This window comes from Biomphalaria glabrata, chromosome 6, assembly GCF_947242115.1.
Source record: "Biomphalaria glabrata chromosome 6, xgBioGlab47.1, whole genome shotgun sequence".
In the NCBI taxonomy this organism is placed as follows: domain Eukaryota; kingdom Metazoa; phylum Mollusca; class Gastropoda; family Planorbidae; genus Biomphalaria; species Biomphalaria glabrata.
Genome location: NC_074716.1, coordinates 27,294,500 through 27,319,021, shown reverse-complemented (window position 1 = coordinate 27,319,021; position 24,522 = coordinate 27,294,500). Strand labels below are relative to the sequence as shown.

At 37.3% G+C, this 24,522-nt stretch overlaps 1 protein-coding gene across 19 annotated transcripts in view; it reads right to left on the bottom strand.

Annotated features, from left to right (window-relative positions):
* The window catches only part of LOC106071844 (MAP7 domain-containing protein 1-like), a 69,925-nt gene extending 46,499 nt beyond the window's left edge, over positions 1-23,426 (bottom strand). For 16 of the 19 annotated variants that reach the window (XM_056032650.1, XM_056032657.1, XM_056032660.1 and 13 more), the window contains exon 1: positions 12,491-12,605. In XM_056032650.1, coding sequence (XP_055888625.1) covers positions 12,491-12,590 — 100 coding nt within the window. In that variant the 5' untranslated portion in view covers positions 12,591-12,605. Of the gene's footprint in view, positions 1-3,317; positions 3,734-12,490; positions 12,606-18,894; positions 19,054-23,298 lie in introns of those variants that run through there. The other 3 variants (XM_056032653.1, XM_056032662.1, XM_056032666.1) reach the window with 3 other exon arrangements.
* Between the last annotated feature and the right edge of the window lie 1,096 nt (positions 23,427-24,522).

Genomic DNA, 24,522 nt, shown 5'->3' with positions numbered 1-24,522 from the left:
TAAAAAGTCTACAGTATAAAAAAAAAAAATTTTGGTCGCGACCAGACCGGCCCATTTGGAGCAGGCCCACCGGGCATTTGCCCTTTTTGCCCATATAGCCAGTCCGCCCATGGAGAAGAAAATGTATTGCTTAAAAGGGAAATGATGTGAGCAAAAAGAAAGAGAGAGAGGGGGAGGGGGGATTCATTGCTTAAAAAGGGGGGGAGGAGGGAGGGAGTGAGAGAGCTTAAAGAAGGAAATAATATGTGGGTGAAATGATGTGAGAAAAAGGGAAAGAGAGAGAGAGAGAGGGGAAGGGGGTACAAGCTGTGATCCACAACAACCTTTGAGCATGTTTGCCCAAGAAGAAAGTATTGGGCCACCTTTAGAGACCTAGGTTTTTTAAAGTCAATGAGGAAATCAGTCATTTAGTGTTTGATTGATTTGATTGATTGTTTGATTTGAGGCACATCGGCACAATTTAGGCCATGTCGTGCCTGTAGTCCCTTAAGGACTACTCTCTCTCTAAACAACAGGGCCAGATTCTATACAGTCATATCATTAAAATCAAGGTCTATTCACAGTTAAAATAGTAAAGGTAGTAAGAATTTAAATATTTGGTAAAAATCTAATGTAAATAGTGCTTGTTCACAAATTCATAAATCAGATCTTCGTAGATAGCCCCACTTCCCGGATAAAGCCCAGTACCTTCCCAGGGTCGACATTATCAAATAGTGTATTTAAATTAGTGACTCTAAAATATTTCGCCCTGACATCCTGGTATCTGGGGCAATCAACGAGGATATGTTCCACGGTGAGGCGAGAGTCACAGTACTCACAAAGTGGGGGCTCCTCTTTCTTCAGTACAAAAGAGTGCGTGATGTAGGTGTGGCCAATCCTAAGTCTGGACATGGTCGTGCTACCACGCCTTGTCAGACCCTTAGATGTGGGCCGCCACCTGACATCCGCCACAATCTGCCTCAGTTTACTGTGAGTCTCAGCCTCCCATCGGTTCTGCCACTCTCGATAGGTGGCAGAGGCAATACGTTGTCTCAGGTCCGAGTAGGGAATTTGGGTTCCTGACACCGCATGATTTAGGGCTCTCTTTGCTTCTCTGTCTGCGGCTTCGTTTCCCTCAATGCCAACATGGGAGGGGACCCAGATGAAGGTGACATCCCTACGGTCGGCTGTTATTTGGTCCAACAGCTTCAGGCTCTTATGTACCAATGGGATGTCAGTCTTCATCCGCCCCAAAGCTTGCAATGCAGATTTGGAGTCGGAGCAGATTATAAATTTCCTCCTTTCTGATGCTTTTACGGCCATAAGTGCAAGCAATATTGCGTGCAATTCGGCCGTAAAGATGGAGCAGCCATCGGGGAGTCTACGGGAGATTGTTTTGTTCCGAAAGGAGCAGGCACACGCGACCTTTCCCTCCATTTTGGATCTGTCTGTGTAGATGGTGCCACAATCTCCGTAGCTCTCCTGCAGTTCCCTAAAGTGGACTTGTAGTATGCTTGGGTCTGTATTTTCTTTTTTGAAATTAAGGAGGGATAAATTTAATTTGGGTTTATTCATTAGCCAAGGAGGGTTCTGAGGGGTTTCTATTTTAGAGATTTGGTCAATGGGTGGGGTTAAATTTTGGATGGGTTCTCTCATTCGAAGGCCCAACGGCTGTATGGCGTTAGGCCTTCGATTGTATAATTCTACCTCTGTGGGGTTAAATATGGAGTCAAAAGCAGGGTTCGTGGGGTTGGATTTTAGCTTGACTATATACTGCATTGCAAGCTTTTTCATTCTTATATCCATGGGGAGTTCTCCAGCCTCCACATGGAGACTTGGGATAGGTGATGTACGAAACGCGCCGAGACAGAGACGCAGGGCAGCATTTTGTATTGGTTCCAGTATTTTTAGGTACGACTTCCTTGCTGCTCCATATATTATGGATCCGTAGTCTAGCTTGGATCGAATTAGACTCCGATAGAGCAGAAGCAAGGTATCTCTGTCAGCTCCCCAGTCCGTATGGCTGAGTACTCTTAGTATGTTTAATGACTTTTGGCATTTCTTCTTAAGTTCCTTAATGTGTGGGAGAAAATTAAATTTGGAATCTAAGGTGAGGCCTAAAAATTTTGTAGTTTTCACGACAGGGATCTTCTTTTTGTGTATAAATAGTTCAGGGTCTGGGTGGAGTCCCATTAGATTACAAAAATGCATACTAACTGTTTTGGAGTCTGAGAATTTGAAACCATTATAGTTTGCCCAACCCTGAATTTTGTTTAAACATAACTGTAATTTTCTTTCTAAGGTGTTCATGTTTTTCCCATAAGTAAGAATGACAAAGTCATCAACATACAAAGAGCACTCTATGCCAGGGGACAGTGCATTTATGATGCTATTTATTTTAATGTTGAACAGGGTGACTGATAGAATGCTGCCATGGGGTACACCCATTTCCTGGTCATGAGTGTCAGAAGCGGAGTGGGCTCGAACCTGAAATTTTCGGTCTTTCAGAAATTCGGGGGAGGTGTCCCTTAAGCCCCATAAGCGCCAGGTCATGTAGAATGTCATGTTTCCAGGTTGTGTCATAGGCCTTTTCTATATCGAAGAATACAGCTACTAAATGTTCTCTTCTGAGTAATGCATTTCTAATATAAGCTTCCAGCCAGCCTTACCAGGTGGTCAGTTGTTGTCCGCCCCTGCCGGAATCCGCACTGGTAGTTTGAGATCACTTTATTCCTTTCCAGGTACCAGACCAGCCTACTGTTAATCATTCTTTCCATGGTTTTGCAGATGCAGCTTGTTAGTGCTATTGGTCGATAGTTAGCTGGGTCAGAGCCGTCTCTTCCCGGTTTAGGTTTAGGTATCGGTATAACTGTGGCTTTCCTCCAGCTGTTTGGGAAAGCGCCTGTTTGCCACACACAGTTATAGACCCCTCATTTAGTGTTTGTAGGATGTCATTTATATAGTGCTCAAATTAACACTAAAATGACTATCACTTACAAGCTGCAACATCATTACATTCTTTCATTAAAAAAAAAAAAAGGTTAATGAGCTTGGAACTTATTGGTCTACTACACAGACTAGTTTGTGTGCTGCCTGAGACATTTAGTTCAAGACGGCAATGACAGGTAATGGACCATACAGAGGTTACTGTTGGATTACACACTAGGATCATGACTCAGAATAGGGGGCGCTCTATTACTCATCATCACAGCTCACTTTAAAACCAGATTTCTCTGTCAGTCTATAGCAACAAGAAAATATTTATATATGAGAGCTCTTATCTTCGCACGGGGAAATCATCACGCGTAAAGGGACACAAGCACAATGCTTTGAATTACCTGGACATGTCTCGAGTAGAACAGCTCTTTTGTCCTGTCGATGGTTGTGACTATCTTAATGAGATGGCCAAATAGAAGATCACACAAAAATGTTTGATTCCGTTTGAAGATAACACCCCAGTTCAAATCAGCACACATTTTGGACAGTAACACTGTATTACAAGTTCAGTACCAATGTCGAGAAGACACGCACGCAAACACAGCGTTAGGTGTTCAATGGAAAGGATGTTTCGTCTTCTGTGACAGACTGACAAACACACACACACACAATAAATACACGTTATGACCATTTGTGTTGACTTTTTCGAAAGTGCGATGTTGTCAATGCAAACCATGATTGAAATACCTCCCCATCCACTTAAAAAAAATATTGGAAATACATCCTAGTAACACTCATGTATTTCTTCAATCAAATTCCATTACAATCACATTTCACTTCAGAAGAGCATAATCATATTTCAATACAGTTAAGTAGAGCACAATTAGACTTCACTGAAGTATAGAAAAAAATCTTTCTTTATAATACAGCACAATCTGATTTCACTACAATAGAGCACAATAAGTTGAAAGTACAGTACAGCACAGCACAATCAGATTTCACAGTTGGATACAGCACAAAAGAAATAGACAAGATATGAAAAAAAATATCCGGTTCTGACAGGAATGCTATAAAAGAAATTACAACCCTCTAAAGACGCAGAAAAAAAAAAACCAATGAACACTAATATATTGTTTGTTTGTTCCACACTTCTAATGCTGACCATTCCAAAACAAAGTAGCTCCTGAACATGGTCTGCACCTTCATCATCGATGAATGCGTCAAGTACGAATAAAGTATCGATCAGTGTTTAAAGTAGGAAAAATAGAAGGAGCGTAGAAGTCATTGTAACATTTCTAAGTAATAGTTAGATAAGGGGGGGGGGGAGAGAGAGATCAATATTATTTCGACTGGCCATCGGTTCCTTTGATTTCACTATATCTGTGTGTGTGATTCGAACAAGTCTCACCGCTCCTACCCCCCCCCCCACCCACCAGTGTTAAAACACAACAAGACCAAGTTACCTTGAACTATTCAAGATCTAATGCCAAATACAAATGATTATGAACCTCATTTCTAGCCCTATACTGGGGGTCGTCAGTGGAGGTGACAAACTCTGTAAGCGTTGTTGTATAGTCTACTAGACTAGTAAAGAGGAGAAAGTGAGAAGCAGCTCTCCTAGCCTCCTCACAAGGTGATCAATAAACTCAACTGTAACTGATCAATAAACTCAACTGTAACTAAGTCCTAGCTCTCTCTCAGCCACAGTGCCCGGGACGAAGAGGGGGGCTTGTGTTAGCTTCTTTCACTTGTTTTTAACTGAGGCCTTTTCCTACTAGACAACAGACTCAAGGTCAAGTGCACGTGAAGAACAAACACATTAGACTAGCTGTGTGGTGAAATTAGTTGAAGCATCATTCAAATAGTCTAGATTGGGTTAAAACACACGACCAATACTTATAGCATGTTGGGCTTATCAGAACAAGTAAAAAAAAAAAAAAAAGACTAGTGACCTATATTTATTAAAAAGTCCCTGCAAGGTAGAATGAGGCTTCCACTCATGGGCGTAGCCAGGGGGGGGTTCTTGGGGTTCAAACCCCCCCCGAAATGAAATCCCCCCCCCCCAGCAGGGGGGGGGGACGGAATTAAGTGACTGATTTTTGCTTTCATTTTGTTTATTTTAGGTGAGATTTTAATACTAAATCATCACTTACCACAGCACAGCCGAGGCAGTTTTGAGTTAAAAACCCTCTACCAGGGGGTTTTGAGTTTAAATCCCCCTACCAGGGGGTTTTGAGATTTTAAAAACCACTATCAGGGGGTTTTGAGATACAAATCCCTCTACCAGGGGGCTTTGAGTTTAAAACCCCCTACAGGGGGTTTTGAATTTTAAACCCCCTACCAGAGGTTTTTGCAGTTAAATCCCCCTCTTCTATAAAACAAAACACAAAAATGCAAACAACAATCCCGAAATTCCAACAGCACAGTTGAGGAAGATTTTGATTTAAAAAACCCATCCAAAATTTACGATAACCCCATCTTCAATATAAAAAAAGCAAATTACACACTAAAAATTCTATGAGCGTAGCCAAAGGGGGTTTGAGTTTAACCCCCCTCCCCCTTCCAGTTGGGGTTTGAAGCTAAAAAGTACCTCTTCAATATAAAAAAAAAAGCAAATTACACACTATAAAATCTATGAGCGTAGCCAAAGGGGTTTTGAGTTTAACCCCACTCCCCCTTCCAGTTGGGGTTTGAAGCTAAAAAGTACCTCTTCGATATAAAAAAAAAAGCAAATTACACACTATAAAATCTATGAGCGTAGCCAAAGGGGTTTTGAGTTTAAATCCCCCTCCTCCAGATGGCTTTTTCTTTAAAGTTTAAAACCCCTCCAGATGGTTTTGAGTTTAAAATTCCCCTACAGAGCGTTTAGAGTTGAAAACCTCTCTCTTCAATATTATTTTAAAGCAAACTACAGTCACCAAATTCTATGATCGTAGCTAAATGGGGTTTTGAATTAAAAACAAAACAAAAAAAAACCCCAGAGATTTTTTAGTTTAAAACCCCTCAACAGATGATTTGACGAAAAAACTTTCCTTTTCGATATAAAATCTAAAGCGAAATACAGGCATTTAATTCCAAGAGCGTAGTCAAGAAAGGTTACACATTTCTACCAGTGGCTTGGGCTCCATTACTTAAGTGTGAATAGTCTTCTGCCGAAATTGAAAATCATTAAATGTGTCTCAACAAAGATGGCTACGACAGATTTTAGGAGTCATAGAGATCGGGTCTAAATCAAAGAAATCATATGCCGAACTGGGAGTCGAATCCTTAGTAAGGTTGTGACAGAGCGTCGCATGAGGTTTTGCGGGACATGTTTTCCGACAAAATGAATTACGCAAAATAAGAGTTGCGGAAACAGCTTGCCGGAAAATGCGCCCAACGGCGCGAGAGGGTCTAAGTCAGTAAGAATAGCACATTAGGTTTTTGAAATAAAACTTTTTAATAGCAAGATAATGCACTGTAGATACCTCAGAATATGCATTTTGTTGGCTTTCAATACCAGAAATAGTGCTCGGCGGCGGGGCTTCGCCCGCGCTGGGGGAGCGCTGCGAACTCCCCCAGACCCCCTTGCTAGCAAGGGCTGGGAGTCTACAATAAACAATAAACGTCTTCCGAAAAGGTCAGAATGTAATAAAGATTAATTATGTACACACACACACACACACATATATATATATATATATATATTCCCCCCCCCCCCCCAAAACCCTCCCCGAAAAAAAATCCTGGCTACGCCCATGCTTCCACTAATCCATTCAACAGCGGAGACGCAGAACAATGACTTTTTACCTGACAGTTTGGTGTGTATTGGACTAATTAGTCTCCATAGATAGTACAAGATACTATTTAAGGGAAAGCAAATAAGACACTAAGACTGCGAGGCAATTGTCGGGACACGACACGGATTTAGGTCAGGGACAGATTGAAGCTGGAAGAGTGGGATTCGACCAGAATTAAACACTATATTAGACGTAGGTTAAAGACACGATATTGATCAAGAGCCAAAGCGGCGGCGATAACTTCGAGACGAGCAGCTTTCGAAGGTCGAGTAACTCGAGTTCTACCTATGTTAAAGATGCTAATCTAAGCTGTTAGGACTGAACCCTGCATTTTGTTTCTGGATTAAAGATTAGAACAACAGATCATTCCGTGAAGTTTAGACAGCTTCAATATTGAACATCATTTGTACTCTCAGTTTTACTGCACACCAAGGAACAAGTTCAAGTAATCGATCGACTATCAGGGCTTGGCGGTAGAGAACTAGATTTACTTTCTAAGACGTCGGTATCTTATAAATTGACCAAGTAACAGCGCTTGATTTCATTCAATAACAAGTTAAGTTTACATGGTTATTAGTTGCAATTCTTAAAGAGCACAAGCAAACAATACTCTAGCTAGACCAGTGATAAGTCAACTCTGGGCCAGCGAAAGATTCAATCCGGCTCGATACATATTGTTATTATAATAACACTGCCTTAGACAAATATCTTTAAAGAACAAGATCAACATTAGCTTACCGAATGGTATAAATTAGTAGGCTACAGTTCTACACTGACAGTGTACGTTCAATTATATCCAATGCTGTAGAGTTCTATGAAGGTTACTTCACTGCAGATAGTGTAGAACAGGGGCTCTCAACCTGAGGGTCGCGACCCCCTTATCGAAAATATGGATTGTTTTTGTCATGTCTATTCTTCTATTGCTGTGTGGATGGGGGTCGCCGAAGAGTAAGATTGTAAAAAGGGGGTCGTCGAGGTTAAAAGGTTGAGAACCGCTGGTGTAGAAGGATTGCGGAAGGCAGATATGCCACAAATCAGAAGGGGATGGGATAGATTTAGACAAAAACAAATGACATCTGTAATGCACAAATCAAACCATAATAATCTTTAATCGAGGCAATTTAACAAAATGTCATTTATAAGGTACACCTTTAACATAGAATAAACGTTTATGTTTGTCGGTAAATCTATTACAAAATAAGAAATCTCAGTTTGATCAAGTCAATATGAGGCTGCTGGAATACATTCTATAAATTGGATGTGTAAAACTTACAATTAGGCAACAACAAGGTTCGCTATCAGTTATGCATGAGTCAAATGCAATAGACTGGAAACAAAGAAACTGAAATCCATTATAAGACTTTATCTCAGGTGCACTGAGCTCAGGCAATGGTCCTGTCAATGTTTGAGAAGGGACCACAGAATACCTTTCTAGTACCCGCTTTGCACATTCCGAGTGAGAGGCTCTATGGCATTCAAACAGAAATGGGGCGGGGGGGGGGGGAGTTCATTCATAGTAAGAGTTTTGTTTAAACACAGGTAGACGAGCAGTGTATTGGTAGGTAGCAATTGCTCCCAAGAGCAGATAAGGTCAACGTGTCTCTTGACTAGTGTCGAAGCTTAAGATTACTGACAAGATAAAAAAAAAAGGGGGGTAGCGGGTAAGTGTGAGTGATAAGATCGTGTTACAGGGACCATACTTCCAAGCTACACCTGGCACGGCATGCCTTGTGCTCATAGCAACATCTCCTCAAAATATGGGCAAAGAACTTTATACAGGGTTTGTTACCCCAAAAAGACAGCAATCTAAACATATTTTTACAAACTTATCAATATAAAAAACAAAAAACGAAAGATTTATTTGGTGTGAATATGAATACTAGAGATGAGGAACTTGTATAAATCTAGCTGAGCGTCATAGACATGTTTATTAGATAGAAACTTTGTCATTAAGTTCTTCAAGTATTTTAGACTATAATTAAGTAAAGTAAGTACCTCTTTCAGACCTAACAATCTAAGGGGCACATGGTTTTAAAGTCAACTTAAGTCAACGTTTAACGAGGGTGTCATATGTGGCTAGCTAACTATGAGTGGTCTCAAAGACGTCCTAAAAAGAAATCCCAACTTTCACCGATATTCAAAGCTAAGACCTTCGGCTCTGGAGCTAAACGCTTTACTACTACTCAGACACCATGTACTATAATTAAACAGACAATAACACACTATTTCTTTTTTTAGAGTGACAAGAAACAAAGAGAGTGTCTAACAGTATTACAGAAACTTTTTGTTTGTTTTTGTTTGAGTCCACTCTCAATAATTCACTAACAGTAAGTGTTAAGAACTAACAAATACAAAAGATCGCCAAACATAGTCTCCGCCAAGCGTGATCATTTTTCTGCCGCTAACATCCAAGAAGCCCCTGGAGGCACAGACAAATTCAAGCCCCCATCGCTGTGTGGTGCAACATTCATAACGCGACCCACCAAAATCAATAGCAAGCGTTACCTAGTCAGTTGGACAACACACACTCGGGCAGGCCCTTCTACACAGACCTGGGATGTCTCAGCGAAAATAATAGAGCACAATATAGTCGAGACAATTACAACTCACATTACATGTTATTTTAAGACTGGTTTCTAATACTGTCTACGGGTAGACAGTTTCTAATACTTTTTTCCTTACAAGCCAACATTTCCTATTCTTTACAGAAATCCCACAAGACTCTGGCTACAACAAACCATTGAGTAACTTGATACCCTGCCAGATATTGTCTACCGTCTACTATTCATATAGAAAGTAGACAAACAATGGACAAAGGAGTATCTATTTTTTACATAAACTAAGATACATTGAAAAGTTCTTCGTATTTAAAGCAATATGGCGCCTAAGGGCAGATGCTATAATTCATATAAAATACAAGGCCGTCCATTCTATCATGTACGCTACACATAAGATCAAAAACGTCAGAATATATAAAGTTATATTCTAAACTAGAGTGAACAGCCTCCAAAATACCAAGCGGCGTAAAGTCAATGCAAAGTGAAATAATGAAGTCTGTGTGGCGAGGCAAGAAGTTTCAAGCTAGCCAGTTAGAACAACATCAAAGCTCGGAATTCAGAAAGTTCTCAAGTTAATGCTAAAGCATTACAGCCTACAACGAACGATCGAAGTCAATGCTAAAAAATGATAGGACCAGAAGAAAACAATGGAAAAGAATAAAATATTTGTAGAAAAGGACCAGAGAGTGACAACCGACAAACATACTGAAATAAAATACTATTTCAGAATGAGACTTCATTTCTGTTTCTCAGGCAGACAAATGCACATACGGTTGAAAGGCATGTAGGGTTAAGAAATAGACACACCACGTGCTAAAGTACATGTACATTCAATAGTTGTGCATGATACATATATATATATATATATATATATATATATATATATATATATATATATATATATATATATATAGGTCGTGGGTTTCCTTCCTGATAACGAACAAATAGTTGAACCATTAAGGCCTAAGTCCTAGAGTGGTAGTTTGGCAGGCGGGAATAATACAGAGTAGCTGAGACGTTTTGCTTCAATTGAAATATTTGTTTAAATAATGATCTACAAGATGTACAACCTAACCTCACCCACTGTCTACCTAACCTCCTACAGCCTGAAAAGAAACGAAGGTGTTCATTTTCTACGCAATTATCTTAGAAACATCGCAAGTGCACTTAGCATTGCAAATGTTCCAGTAATATACTGGCATAGAATAACTGGAAAGAAGAGGACCAAAAGATTGTAGCCCTATAAATGTGAATGTACGTTTTGATTTGTGATCGGTAGGGTCAAGACCACAATACAATCAGCTATACACAAGACACTGTATCATAATTGAATATCGCAATAAAATTGTATCTATCTATCTATCTATATCTATCTATCTTATCTATCTATCTATATATATATCCATCTATATATATATATATATATATATATATCTATATCTATCTATCTATATATATATATATATATATATATATATATATATATATTGCTAGAAGTGCTAGCTTACGAGTCGAGAGATTAGCACTTTGATTCGTATAGACTAAAGTATGAGATTTCCATTATCCTCTGTCGCAGAGAAGGAGGAAAATGAGCTACCGATAATAACAATAAAACGACTGTTCCATAGTCTACTCAGTTCTTCCCAGCCCGTTAAAATGTTCCAGTAAGTGTCCACGGGTTAGCAAGTGATACACATATAGGTCTAGATGTACCAAGAAGAAACACATTTTAGTATTGAGTACCACGCTTAATATGTGTAATAGAGAAAATAAAATGTTACATCATTTCCAAACCCAATGGTCCAACACAAGGACACACAGAAACAAAAAAAGGCATAAATAAGACACGAATATTGGTTTCTATGTTCAGGCTAGTCTTTCTAAAGTGCACAAAACATCAGGGAATTACTGACATGACTTAATGTTTATTTATCAACTGGTGTTATCACTCCAACCCACCCCATCATAGCCAGGCCAAGAACTAACCAGAAGTGAAGATCGCAAAATACTTATCGATCGGAAAATTCAGTGAATAGTATGGTGACAAAAAAAAATCCATCTTCTAGCGCAGCATCAACTTCCGTGCGAAGGAATTTCCTGCTATTGTTACTATACATTACAAGGCGCAATAACACAGTCATGTCATCTTCCTATGGGGTGCAAGCAATTCGACATGTTCAATTAAATGTATATGCAATTGATAGAGAACTAAGAGAAAAAACTTAAGCTAGCCACACATCATTGCAGACAGATCTCACAGATTACGCTAACAAACAAATGAACTAGATTGAAATAAACCAATGACGACAGGGTTAGGGCAAGACCGTCATGCCGTGTAAGAAACGAATGCATGGCTACCAAGCGAGAGAGTACCTGTCAATACAGGCAATGTGATTTAAGCGCCAAGGCGGATGGGGGATCAAACAAAAAGGTGTACAATGAACCTACCAATCTAACACCAAGTACTTCATTCACTAAAAGCACTATTTTCCTTCCACACACTTCAAGGTCACACTAAACAAGGGACTAAAAAAAATGATGGTAACGCTTTCCTCATACAGCCATTTTAGTTGTTTTGGAGAGTTCTCAGAACATTATATGGGCAAACAAAAAGTGAACACAATCAATAAGAGTTCATTAAAATATATAAAAGCGTATTATTCAAGAGTTCTACGGGAGGTTTTTTGCTTCACAGTGCAGTCCAAGCTAGTTAGGTCAAACTTAAAGAAGGCTGAAGCAATGAGCACAATTCTATTTGTTGCTTTAGATGTAGGAGAAAATCGACAATCCCCCCTCCTTTATTTTTATTTATGACATGAGATTGGGTCTTCCTTTGGATTAGCTCTGTCAGCGAGGTCTCTAAACTGACCAACAACGTTAGCGCTTAGTGGACTCCCCAGAGAAGTCCTGAAATCTCAACCTCCAGCAGGAAAGTTTGTCTAATTTTCCTGAGCTACATGATTAGTGTTAAATTTTAAAAACAAGTTTGATTTCACTACTTATGTTAATGTGAAAATGCGTTTTTTACACCTCAAATTTGAAGCACACTTTATCCTGTGTATGGACTTTCTGTTATAGGCAGTAAAGGCATCTTTAGCCAGCAAGTTACCTTTACCATCAACTCATGGAGATAGCAAACAAAAGTACGCAAATAACATGTTTTATTACTACTTTAATGAGATTAAGAAAACCGACTTCATAGAAGAACAAGGAAAAAAAAAACACAACGTTCTATACCCACAGTAACTTCCCCCTCCTGGAAAATTGAAACACGGGCTCTATTGGTATGTCCTGGAGAGGAAATACAAACTAGTAGGCTTTGAACATAAACATACATCAACACTACTAACAGCCGCAAAAAGGGTGGGGATAGTTTCACCGGGTCAGGTAAGAATAACACACTCACCAGATGGGTAATATTGAGTTAGCAGTGTGTGGAGGAGGGGGCAGGCACACATATGTTGCACGTGAATGGTTGGTCTCCTGTGTTATATTATGTAGATCAGAGCGTGACCTATATGAGGTCATCGGGAGACATGAGATAAGAAAGGTATGCTATAGGACCAACAAAAAAAAGTCCTCCATGTCCACTGATATAAAGTAGCCTTCCTCATATTGTCTACAAAGTAACAAACGAGTATTAACAAGTTAATTGGAATAATAATTAATTAAATGATAATAATAATTTAATAATAAAAGGTTGCCTAATAATATTTAGTTAACAGAGACTACATAAGAAAACATGAAGATCATAAATAACATTTAAACATTCAATAAGTTATATCTTAACTCCGCCAAGGAATGTTCCAAGCCAGCCTGAAATAGGAGGAGGGTTTGGGGGGGGGGGGGGTCGATAGTTATCTACCCATTAAAAACCAAGTTACAGAAACACCAAACCAACAGTACAGGAAACACTACAATGAGGCAAGCATTCATTTCACCAATGCAATGTTCACATCTTTAAAAACTTGTTATCACAATGAAAAAAAAAAAAAAAAAGAAATGAAAGTCTATCAGTGTGCATGAAGCAGCTCAAGAGATAAAAACAGAATGCACACATTAGATGAGATCAGGTAGGGGACAAGAATCAGAAATATTTTTATAACTTGAGACTCTCTGGCCGCTCTTGAACTGAACAAAACATTTCCTACAATTAGTGTACTGGCCATTAAATCACATTGCCTGCAGTGATTGACAGGTACTCAATCGTTTGGTATACATGCATTAGTGCAGGCTTACAGTTATTTTAAAATGACAAAATATGTGATTCTTTTTTTTTTTTTCAATAGTGTGAAGAAAGAACTATGGGTGAAACACCTGAAACCAGTCAGAGATAACAATGGAAATACGAGAGTGTTTCAGTGTAGGATGATTGCTATCATCACACAATGTATCACTTAGAACAGGATGTCACTGATTTCTACAAAAACTAAGTACACTTAGACAAAGCACCCATGTGTGGGTGTCACCAAGGAAATAATCAGTCTGTAAGGACACTTGAAATTTGATTTGATGTAGCAGTCTCATGCAATGCAAGGCACATACATTCATTGTCATTAGAGGACATTATTTGAGCTTTACTGTTCTTTATTCAATGATTTAGTCACTATTAGGCTTTTGGAATATAAATGTATAACAACTTATCTTAAATCTCCATTAAACTTAGCAGGTATGGTACATGGTGATAATTTCACAATACAGTCTTAATCTTAGACAAACAAGAATACAAGACTTTTGCCCAATCTGTCTGTTCAACCATTAAAAAAACAACAACACACTAATAAAATCACTTGGGTCACAGTTGCAAACAAAATCACACCACCAGCTGCCATTGATTGCTTTATGTAGGTCAGTTGAATTGATGGTTCAGAAAGCCTACAATTTGTGATATATATATATATTTAGAAGTGTGACAATAGGAAAGTATAGATATATAACTGGTCAGTTTAACAATTGTGATGGTTGAGAATCTGAATTCCCAATTTTAGGAAACCCTTAAGCCTTTACTGCTACAATTAAAATTTGACTTAAGTTGAGAAAAGACAGCTGACCCTTATTGAGCTGGCCACATGATAGGTCAGAATATAACTGTCAAAAACATGTTGATATAATTGATCAAAGGATCACAAGACTCAAAGGAAACCTAACAAGTAGTTAGTTATGTTCTAACTGAATACTATTTTCAAATTGACAAGTACACACTATTATATTATTGAGTAAAGTAATTTTAAGATGCCTTTTAATATTTATATTATATTATGCTTGTGGCATTGGAAGTTCAGATTGTTAATGACAATCAGAGAAAGTTATCAGCTAGTTATGATTATCCTTTACCAGTAAGATGAGTAGTCGGGATAATTGGGCCTATTTTCTTTCCAGACATGATACATAAATTGTCAAATCACTGGCTGACTATATAACTACTATAATTAATTATGAGAACTTCAATTAATGACTTTGATATTTTCTTACTTTGAAAAACTAAGCCTAAATTAATGTATCCAAATTTTTTATTTTAAAAAATGTTCATCTGTGGTCAAATGATAATTACAATGAAAACTAAAAAGCCTTGTGTCTCTGTGAAGACTTGTATTTTTAATTCTGGAAATTTTTGAGATCTATTTGTCCTATGTACTATGGCCTGACATATACCAGAAACAGTTAAGTCAATAGCTGCATAACACCCATGGTAATATTTTCTAAGGAAACAGTCAAATTTGACATCTGCCTCATTGTGAATTTCTTTTCTGTTTGTGTTGCAATGTATGAACATCTATACTAAATGCACTTTATGTACATTTCTTTTAATTAAATGCTGCAGCAATGTGTGAGAGCTTTCATATGAACAAACTTAAGCCTTATCTTTAAAATAAATTTGAAACAGTATTGAAAATTATTTTTTGAAAGTTTATGGCATTTAATCATTATTTTTTAATAAGTTAGAACCCCTGTAATCTAAGCAATATATTTTGCTAAAAAAAAAAATTAAATAGAAATATTTTTAAATTAATGTGAGTGATCATTTTTTTTTTAATTATTGTTGCACAAGAAAATAACGCATGCACATTATATGTAAGTTTGTCTTAAAACCTAGTCAAGCACAGGATTTTGAGTATCCAATCTGTTTATAAAAAGGTATTGTACTCTAAAATAGACAGGAGAAGTAATACTAAATAGCCAAGTCTCAATTCAATTGTGGTCATGGAAGATGATGCAAAATATCCCAATAGAATTATATAATAATTAATAATTTAGAGTAGTATTTAAATCTGTTCCAACACTCCTGAAGCTTGCAACAAAGGGAGAGAAATTTATCAAGGAGACAAAGCCTAGATTAGATAAAAAATCATGGATTAAATCTATGGAAGAACATACTTAAGAAAAGAGAGCAGTGTTAGAGTGTTGAATACAATTTTTTTGTCGTTAAACTATATTTATTTTACGAAAATCTTTGCAACCTGTAAAGGAGAAAATATTTTCATTTGGTAAAATATCAACAACATGTGTTCATGTGTCTGCAACAGTCCAAAGATAAAGAAAAGCACAGTATTTAACCTTGCTCCTGAAAAATCAGCTGTGACACACACACACATATATATATATATATATATATATTGTAGATTCTAGATATATATATATTTCTAATCCAGACAAAGTCAAAGTTCTCTTTTTTTGTTTTCACCTTCACCATCTTCAACAGAGCTTTCTATTTGCTCTCAAATTTGTAAAGTCAAAGAGTTTTACATATGTCTCCTTCATATGCTACCAGGTGTTCTCCTTGATACAAGTAAGAGCTTTTGGCAAAGATCGTCCCACGGAGGATAGGTGTAGACAGAGAATTCCATTACATCACAATATTGTATGACAGTGGTAAAAAACTACTGCTAGCTTTAGCCTACAGTCAGTTCAAGATATATATATCTATATCTCAACAATGTGTCTTTGGATAGTATGCTGCCCAGATATGAAGAGTGTTTATTTAATGTATAGACACAAGTTTATTACCAATTATGTAATATTATAGTTTTCTACCAATGTAAATTTGGCACAGACTGGGATAAAATAATACCATTTCTCTTTAATCCCACTGGCTGATATCAAACTGTCTATTTTAACTTTTAAGTCTCAAACCTGAGTCCAGCTAGTTTAGTTAACTATCTTAAAAGTTGGAATGGAACTATGCAGTCTACTCATGAAATCAAGCAGCAATTTTCTAGATTAGATAGAATGACTGGAGATCTACTTAAGTCCTAAACCTAAACATTTAAATCAAGATTTAGAAAAAGACTCCAGAATATTAGATTACAAAAAAATTAGTTCTAGATCTATACCTTGAGCTCTAGTTGTTTTGTTTTAGATATGATTGAAGATTACTGTAAATCTAGAAGATGAATACATAATAGTTACTACAGCTATATTATCTATATAATTATATTAATCTAGATTCTAGATAAATGTCTAGTGTCCTAGTGTAGACTCATCTTTATTCTAATTATGATTATCTTTAGAGAATAATCTAGAGATCTATTCTAGATCTACCAGACTAGATACTGTTATGACATGATTAGGAATTAGTTATTTGTTTTGGGAATAGGGTAAAGTTTTACTTAGCGATGATGACGTAAAGTTGGTTAAAAACAAGAACGCTCTAAGCGACACTAAAAAGAAGACGCTTCTTATAGAGTAGTAGACTTGAGTACAATAGATATACGGATTTACTGACATAGCTGACATCGGACGATTCCCTTCTGGAGTATTAAATATCTTTATAGAACAACATATCAGCGTCGACTACATATTTGATTGTTTTGGCCTTTCGCCGGTGTTACTGAAGTAGTTGAGTTCAGCGTTACTTCCAGTCAGATCTACACTAGACATATTGCCAAGAATCAACACCGCGCGGAGGCCTTAACAACGTGGCGACCCCAGACTCGGAGTTCACTAGCATCAACATCCAGAAAGATAGAAGCCCCCTGTTAGGAGGAGGCAGAAGTTATGTCATCGGCCTAGTCTGCAGCTAGACCCTGATTATACAGCCACGTCGGCTAAGGAAAGCTAATTATGATTATCTTTAGAGAATAATCTAGAGATCTATTCTAGATCTACCAGACTAGATACCTAACTCTACATCTAAATATTATTTATATAGATCTAGATTTAGAATATTCTAGAATCTAGACTCATCTGGAGTCTAGAGATGGAATCCATACTATATAACTATATAGATCTAGATTCTAGAAATAGATCATTAGATTCTCTAAATCTATTATCATTTGTCATTCTATATCTTAGATCTAGTCTCTAGTAGACTTAGAGTAGTCTAGAGATTAGATCTAGATTTTATATAAATTTATATAAAATCTAGATCTAGCTAGATTCTAGATCTATCTATCAATCCAGAAACTGAGAAATAAGTCAGAAGTTATAATATACTATAGACATAGATATACTACTCTTAAGTTTAAGTCTTAGTAAACTTAGGACTTACTAGATCTAGATTCTAAGTCCTAAAAGTTTACTAAGAGTAGAGTACTAAGTCGTCTAACACTAAGACTACTAAGAGTAGAATGACTAAGTCTAGTCTAAGTCTAAGAGTAAGACACTAAGTCACTAAGACTGAGACACTTAGACTAGAATCTAGTAAGTTAGACTTAGACTCTACTCTAGTCTTAGTGATTCAATACTAGAGTAGTCTAGATCTGAATCTACTCTATACTGATAGTGATACTACTTACTTACTTACTAATACTATTGATACTCAGTATGGTGAAAGTCTAGTAGAGAGTCTAGCTAGATCTAGTGACTTACTCACGTTACTCAGTCGTCTTCTCTTCAACTTAGTCTTACTACTGACTACAGTTTTACTCTTACTTAGTAGATCTATAATAACTTAGTGACCACTTAAGGCTTAAGGTCTTAGTGAACTTAGTCGTCTTAGAGGAGTCACTTGCACTTCTAAACTAAAGAGACAGTTTAGACAGTTTTAGTGTAGATAAGACTATGACACAAATGTTTCAACTTAGATCTAGATCTACTTAGTGACGGAGTTAGTCTTACTACTGACTACAGTTTTACTCTTACTTAGTAGATCTATATATCTATATAATAACTTAGTGACCACTTAAGTGTCTTATTAAGGTCTTAGTGAACTTAGTCGTATTAGACTCTTAGTCTTATTAGAGGAGTCACTTCTAAACTAAAGACTAAAGAGACAGTTTAGAGTCTTACTCTTACTCTTAGACTGTCTTAGTCACTTAGTAAAGACGAAGTCTAAGACCTAAGACTAAGAAGAGTAAGACTAAGACTAATTAAAATTAAACTACTAAAGTAAAGTTAGTTTAAGTTTATAGAATCTAGAGTCTAGATCTAGAACACTTTTTATTTTATACTAGATCTAGATTCTATATAGATATCTAATATTTATAGTATTATACTATAGTCTACTATTTATTTATACATTATTTATATTATAGACCTCTACTCTAGGCCCTAGGCCTAGGCTCTACATGTACTTATCGAAATATATGAAAACAGCCATGCGAATTTTAAAACTGTATTAATTTAACAGATATATCTTTTAATACACTTATTAAAATAAAAGAAATCACAATAAAACAATGAGCGAATGCAGTAAAGTTTACCTTTATTTTCTACTCCATCGAGTTCTGAGGTATCCGCCATTTTCTGAAGGCATGACGTCACGATAAATTTAACAGGAAACGTCCGGACAGCTCGCACGAGGTTCTCCGATCTCAAGGAGATTAGGGATCGGGATTGATAAACAAAATATTATGGCGTCTACACTTTTGTTTAAAATAACCATCTTAAGTAAATATCATTCAAATTAAAGAAAACGAAGTGAATACTGTTTCTTCAATTCTATTTGATGTTTAAGAATTTAATGAGATATTTTCTTAATAAACTTTCCAAAATTTAAACAACGGATGAGTCATTGCCACACCCACAAAAAATAAGTTAAAAAGCAGTGGTGAGCAGGCGGGTTTTTTTTTTTTTTTTTACCTTTGTTTTGCATAATGAGCTGTGTCGATGATTGACATTTGACATATTTTTTATTTAAAGTTCTTCATGGGGTTTAACTTATGAATACAAATATCCAGAGAGGCTTCAATAAAGAATGTATAGGTTTTCAATGCATAGGCCTATATAGGTCTATATGGTACAGTTTCTCAAACTTTTACCATTGGCGTCCCCCCTCAGTTAAAAAAAAATCGTTTGCTCCCCAACCCGGCCCCAATTATGCAGCTTGGGATCAGGGAGTGCGTTGGTAGGCTCCCAGAGCAGGGTTCAGGCGGGTTTTAAGTATGTAATGAGAAAGAAACTTTAAAAACATATAGGCTAATTATAATAAAATTATACTTTTTTTTTTTTTGCATATACATTTACAATATGTTTAGATGGAATACTAATTCTTACGTTAATATTGGTAATTATCGCTAGTCCGTTTAGGCCTGTCCACCCTATAGCCAAAGAGAAGCCATTCCTTGAAGTTCCTTCATAGTCTAATTATAAAATGTATCAATTGCCCACTAGAATTCAGTAAACTCAGAACTCTCCAGACAACCTTCACACACACACATACATACTCACATATAAACACGTTTCCCTTGTTCTTGCTGAAAATAATATTTGACACGCTCAGACAGGAGAAAAAGAATAAATGAATGAATACTTCTATCTCCGGTGTTATGAAATATCTGACATTACATCTATAATTTACAGATTTTGTTTATCCTATGTGAGCATTTGGAATAGTATTACAGGGGGGAAAGGAAACGTATAAAAAAGGGGGTGTGGTGGAGGGGATGTCGGGCCTATAGTCTTCCTGGAAAGTTCACGTTTTGACGTTGTGCAGTTTCATCTCTGCTAATTACCGGAATTACTAGCCGAGTTAGTGTCACTCAAACTCATAGACGGTCCCTAAAGGTCCGCTGATGTTCATTCTGCTAAGTAGGCCTATATTGAAATCAGTCTTTTGACCTGAGATTTACTCCGGCGTCATAACAGGAAAGTCTACAACTCCCGCAGTGCTTTGGCAATAAACTGCTGTCTTATAGCTTCAATCTACATTTCGACTGACATTGCAAACACATTTTCCTTCAGTTTTCGGAGATGGGGATACTCATATGTGCCACTGTTTCGTCTGACTCCCCGCAGTGCCCTCAAAGTTTAGCTCAGTGCTATTATCGATTGTTTCGGCCTGTTTAGATTCACCATAGGTCATCTTGTTCTAAAAGGCGCATATGCTGCCAGATACCACCATTTCACATATACCCACTCTAGGATTAGATTAAGCTTTTAGGCGTGCATAAGGATGCAATGCCTACCAAACCGCGGACCTTTAGGGACCGTCTATGAGTGATTATTTTGTTTGATATCGATAAAGAAATAAATTCTACATTATTCAGATGTATAGTTGTAAATATAGAGTTCTTCCCCTTAGATAATCTTTTTTTTTTTTTTTTAAAGTTTAAAAAAAAATATTTTGCTTGTTGTTAACCAAAATAGTACGATTCGTTTTTTAAACAACTACTACTATAATAGGCAAAATATAGGCATTCTCATTAGTCAAAAACCATAGACTGGCTGATACTGGCGATTGCCCTCCCCCCTCACTAGTCCGATGGTTGGCGGGTGAAACTAAAGATACATCACACAGTTTGAGTGCAAAATTATTTACTTATCTTAGTAATATATACTAATTATTTATATTTTAACTAATTTTTATAGTATGTCGCCCACCCCTTCTGGTAAGCTTTGTGGAGTGTTGGGAGGAACGATTGCATCTACCCCCCCCCCTTTTTTTTTTGTACCCAACGAGGAGGGGGACGGTTTAATTTTTGTGCAGAAATCAAAGTTTGTGAACAAAATTAGTAAAAAAATCTATATAATATATGCTACTTATTGATATTATAACACCATTGTATATTATGTTGCACCGCAAATAACCTCAAATTCAATCATTTGGAGGCTAAATTTAAAATAAGAGAAGGTTGTCGGTACCAGGTTAGACCGTGGTGCTGATGATATTATCTTCTTTTAAAGAGTCACCCCCCCCCCTTTGTTTTAAAAGTCAAATGCAAACATTAGTAATAAATATAAAAGAGACAGGACCTGTACCAGATGAAACGTTTTCATTCTACCTTCTCTCCTCTTTTCCCCCAAAACATGACTTTTAAAACAGGATTTGGCGACAGTTTTTATGTAGCTCCTCAGGTTATACAATTTTATTATCTGACATGATTTTGTCGCAATTATTTAAAGAAAGATTTTTTCGGGGGTGGGGGATTAGGAGACTTTTAGTATAACAAGTATAAGTGGAACAAATGAGATGAATTATGAGCCCAAATATTTTTTTTTTCTAGTGGCCTTTTCCAAACCTTGCCTCAGTCTCAGATTTGTCAATTGTATAAATAAATTTGGGCCTATAACCTATGACTCTCTTTCAATTTATGTTTAAACTTTAAAATATAAAACATTACATTTAATAGACCTACTTTATTTTTTATCACTCTTTCCAACTTTTTAGGCCTAGGAAAAACTCGCACTACCCCCCCTTCCCAGTCAAAAGTTTCTCAAAGTGGTCTCAATCAATCAACTTAATGCCATACTTTTTAATTAAGATTGACTTGAGTATCCAAACAGAGACCTAGGCCTACTTTGTTTCTCAGAAGTGGCTTCATTTGTCGTGCAGAGGTAAATAAATCTTTTTGTGTAGTGAAGTTTATTGATTGGTGTATTTTTACGTAGGCCGTGAGAATGGGTAGAATTTAAATCTGAAAGTCTTTGCAATTATTATTCCTGCTTGCTTTTTTTTTTTAAGATAATTATTTCAAATCAAATAAAACAAAGTCCTACAGACATGTGTAAGTTGTGCTACACATCTTTACAGATCGGGCCTACATTGAAATGACAACACTTTTTCACGATCTACTTGAAGAAATGGTTTTGTCTCAAGAGATTGTAGGCTCAGAGCTTGGCTCCTGGGAGAGACGATTCTTTTCTTGTCTCAAGAGATTGTAGGCTCAGAGCTTGGCTCCTGGGAGAGACGATTCTTTTCTTGTCTCAAGAGATTTTAGGCTCAGAGCTTGGCTCCTGGGAGAGATGGTTCTTTTCTTGTCTCAAGAGATTGTAGGCTCAGAGCTTGGCTCCTGGGAGAGACGATTCTTTTCTTGTCTCAAGAGATTGTAGGCTCAGAGCTTGGCTCCTGGGAGAGACGATTCTTTTCTTGTCTCAAGAGATTGTAGGCTCAGAGCTTGGCTCCTGGGAGAGATGGTTCTTTTCTTGTCTCAAGAGATTGTAGGCTCAGAGCTTGGCTCCTGGGAGAGATGGTTCTTTTCTTGTCTCAAGAGATTGTAGGCTCAGAGCTTGGCTCCTGGGAGAGACGATTCTTTTCTTGTCTCAAGAGATTGTAGGCTCAGAGCTTGGCTCCTGGGAGAGACGATTCTTTTCTTGTCTCAAGAGATTGTAGGCTCAGAGCTTGGCTCCTGGGAGAGATGGTTCTTTTCTTGTCTCAAGAGATTGTAGGCTCAGAGCTTGGCTCCTGGGAGAGACGATTCTTTTCTTGTCTCAAGAGATTGTAGGCTCAGAGCTTGGCTCCTGGGAGAGACGATTCTTTTCTTGTCTCAAGAGATTGTAGGCTCAGAGCTTGGCTCCTGGGAGAGATGGTTCTTTTCTTGTCTCAAGAGATTGTAGGCTCAGAGCTTGGCTCCTGGGAGAGACGATTCTTTTCTTGTCTCAAGAGATTGTAGGCTCAGAGCTTGGCTCCTGGGAGAGACGATTCTTTTCTTGTCTCAAGAGATTGTAGGCTCAGAGCTTGGCTCCTGGGAGAGATGGTTCTTTTCTAGTCTCATTTTTATTTTCGTTGTATATTCGTCTTAAAATGATCTCATGCCGTTATCTTTAGAAATGTAGTTTATTGTTTATTGTTATTGATCGAACTTCTCCATCACAACACTAAGCCAGCGTGTGAGTTGAATGTAGCCCGAAACATAAAATAAAAAGGAAATGAAGGTAAAAAGACTCACCGTTGCTCTTGTTATTTGGTGTATGTCCGAGGCCGTGGAAGATCATTTGCCCAGTGCGTGATATGAAACGCATGTTATGTCCAACATTAACAAGTTTTAATTGATGGCATTTTTTGTCCCCTTGTTATCCTCTTAGAACAACACGGTAGGGAGATAGATGTCAACTTATCTGTTTACTTATGTGTCTGAGGGAGAGAGAACGAGGGAGTGAGAGAGGGAGAGAGATGAAAGAGAGTGAAAGTAGAAGAGATATAAACTCTTACAGCCCGCGTATAAGATTTCACTGCTTCAATAGTTTCACATCAATTGGCTATATCCAAGCTGGAGAGTGAGCGACATTAGCAGATGTCAAGAATGTCATATGGTGTAGTATTGAATTTCATTGTTCCATCTTGGTGTTTAAACACTTTTTTTTTACAATGAATCTAACTGCATCCTTTAGTAGGACGTGGTCGTGCTGGAGACCCGCTTTGACATCGATTTCATTCAGATAGTGTCCATATGTTACAGACCGATTGATGATGCTCGCTTACGCCATGGACAAATAGATGGCATTGCCAGCTGATATAATTGAAATATATGTGTGTAACAACGAGGGGGTAACTATAAAGTAGGGTGGATAGGTCACAATAAAAAACAAAAAACTGTATAATTATTGCTGTCACGGATCATCAGGTGATTGTCACTTGGTGTTCGCGTCAATATCGCGAGAGAAGTATAATCATGAAGTCTATTTAAACATTGGGTTCATGTAATTTCGAGTTTCTGCACACAAGAGTAAATAATCTAAGGGGAGATATTTTTTTTTTTTAAGTGCCAAAAAACTGGAGAACCTTCCATTTCTGAATTAGAGAGCCTATCAATAGGGGAGACAAGCTTATGTCGGGGTACATTCAGTTCAAAACTTGTAAGCTATAAGATACGTCTATTATTATTGAATTTGAATTATAAAGTGTAATATTGCTCGTGTGTTCAATCTTTTCAAAACTTTCTACTTGAAGGACTCAACTATTTTATTTCTTAAAGAAGAATTCTGTCAAAAGTCCACCACAACGAAGATCTCCGGCATACAATTGGATATAGAGGCTCATCAGATTTGATCTTGTTTGTATCACCTGATATAACATATGTTCCTTCTGGTTGCCTTGTTAGTTCCAGGGTAGTTTTACATCTGGAAGAATATTTTTTTTTAAAGAAAAGGTTTAGGTTTTTGTGTGATTACAC